Source organism: Lottia gigantea, assembly GCF_000327385.1.
Source record: "Lottia gigantea unplaced genomic scaffold LOTGIsca_194, whole genome shotgun sequence".
Lineage (NCBI taxonomy): Eukaryota > Metazoa > Mollusca > Gastropoda > Lottiidae > Lottia > Lottia gigantea.
In genome coordinates, this window is record NW_008708376.1 from 150438 (window position 1) to 152302 (window position 1865).

Consider the following 1865-nt stretch of genomic DNA (forward strand, 5'->3'; position numbering starts at 1 on the left):
GGACAACAAACCCATCTTTCCTGGACAACAAACCCGNTTTTTTCTTACAACAAGTCCATCTTTCCTGGACAACAATCCCATCTTTCCTGACAACAAACCCGATTTTTCTGACAACAAACCCATCTTTCTTACAACAAACCCATCCTTCCTGGACAACAACCCATCTTCCTGACGACAAATCCATCTTTCTTACAACAACCCATCTTTCTTACAACAAACCCACCTTTCTTACAACAAATCCATCTTTCTTACAACAAACCCATCTTTCTTACAACAAACCCATCTTTCCTGACAACAAACCCGTTTTTTCTTACAACAAACTTATCTTTCCTGACAACAAACCCGTTTTTTCATACAACAAGTCCATCTTTCTTACAACAAACCCATCTTTCCTGACAACAAACCCGTTTTTTCTTACAACAAGTCCATCTTTCCTGACAACAATCCCATCTTTCCTGACAACAAACCCGATTTTTCTGACAACAAATCCATCTTTCCTGACAACAAACCCATTTTTCCTGACAACAAACCCATTTTTACTGACAACAAACCTATCTTTCCTGACAACAAACCCGTTTTTTCTTACAACAAATCCATCTTTCTTACAACAAACCCATCTTTCCTGACACAAACCCATCTTCCTTACAACCCAACACATTTTTAATATATGACCCCACCCCCATCATTTTCAAAAGTGAAAAAGACTTGATTAAGGTCGTGAATCTATTGTTTAAGGTGAATTGTGCTCAGTGTAGTACAATGGAGGTTTGAACTCACAAACTAAAACTATTGTTTCAACATCTGTTTCAAGGTGATTTTTCGTCAGTGAAGAAGTTTCAAGATTAGATGTGTTCGATTTGTCTACTATTTAAGCTAGCTACTACAGGGAAAAGAACGATCAATCGAACTCTGTTGTTTCAAAATCCCAACTTGAGTGTGAGCTGAAATCATGGACGAAGAAAATGAAATGCTACCGTATGTAACCAAAGAGCTCATTGTTGTATGTGGAGGTTGAAGGCTAAAGTACCTCACCTGTTCTGCTGGTAGAGACTTTCACCATTATAAGGTATATTATCGTTACTTATTTTGGTTTTTAATCATTGACAAACGCATGGGAGCCGTGGTAGCTCGGTGAGTTAGATGTTTGCTCGCTGGGGTTCAATCCCGGCATAGGTCAAGATGATACCTTCGAATTTTCAACCCGGTTTCTCTCTGTCAGTGATTTAGGTAAGGGGGGGCTGACATAGAAAAAGCGTCTAGTTGTTCGGATGGGACAATAAACCGAGTCCCTATGTGCTACAGGCTGCGCACGTTAAAGATACCTCGACAGTTGGAAATCGAAAATGAGCAGGCTAATGTCCATGAATCATCCTTGGCTTTCCTGTCTGGCAAAGTCACTATGGATAGAAGATTAGCATGTCATAGTTTAAAATCTTTGAATATGCGTATATTGGTATGTCTTGTATTTTTGTATATTCCTGATTTGTACATTGTATAGTTATTACAATTGTGATGTTATTCAGTCTCTATACAACCCCACAAGCAGGTAAGAGGACACCTCCCCTCCCCTCCAACCCAACCTCATTAACTCTTGGCAAAACGCATATAAAAGAGAGCATAAAATATCCAAGTGGAAATTACATGAAGACTATTTACATAATATTTAAGACCAAAATCAACCCCAGAAAATGGCGAATTTGTCTCTTTCAGCTTGTCCTAAGAAATTTCTCTTACTTTAAACCAAAACTGAACTGAAAATTCGCTGAACTTTTCAACCTGAAAGCTGAAAAATTGGCCTGGGGAACATTGGTTTCCTGGGAATGAAATTTTTTTTTTTTTTGTATATACAACAATAAAAGAGTTGA

General features: G+C 38.2%; 1 protein-coding gene across 1 annotated transcript in view; it reads right to left on the bottom strand.

The window, feature by feature from the left end:
* LOTGIDRAFT_239117 (hypothetical protein) overlaps positions 1 to 637 on the bottom strand; it is a gene marked incomplete at both ends in the record, with an annotated part of 2528 nt that extends 1891 nt beyond the window's left edge. The window contains one exon of the mRNA XM_009052995.1: positions 315 to 637. Coding sequence (XP_009051243.1) covers positions 315 to 637 — 323 coding nt within the window. The remainder of the gene's footprint in view (positions 1 to 314) is intronic.
* Between the last annotated feature and the right edge of the window lie 1228 nt (positions 638 to 1865).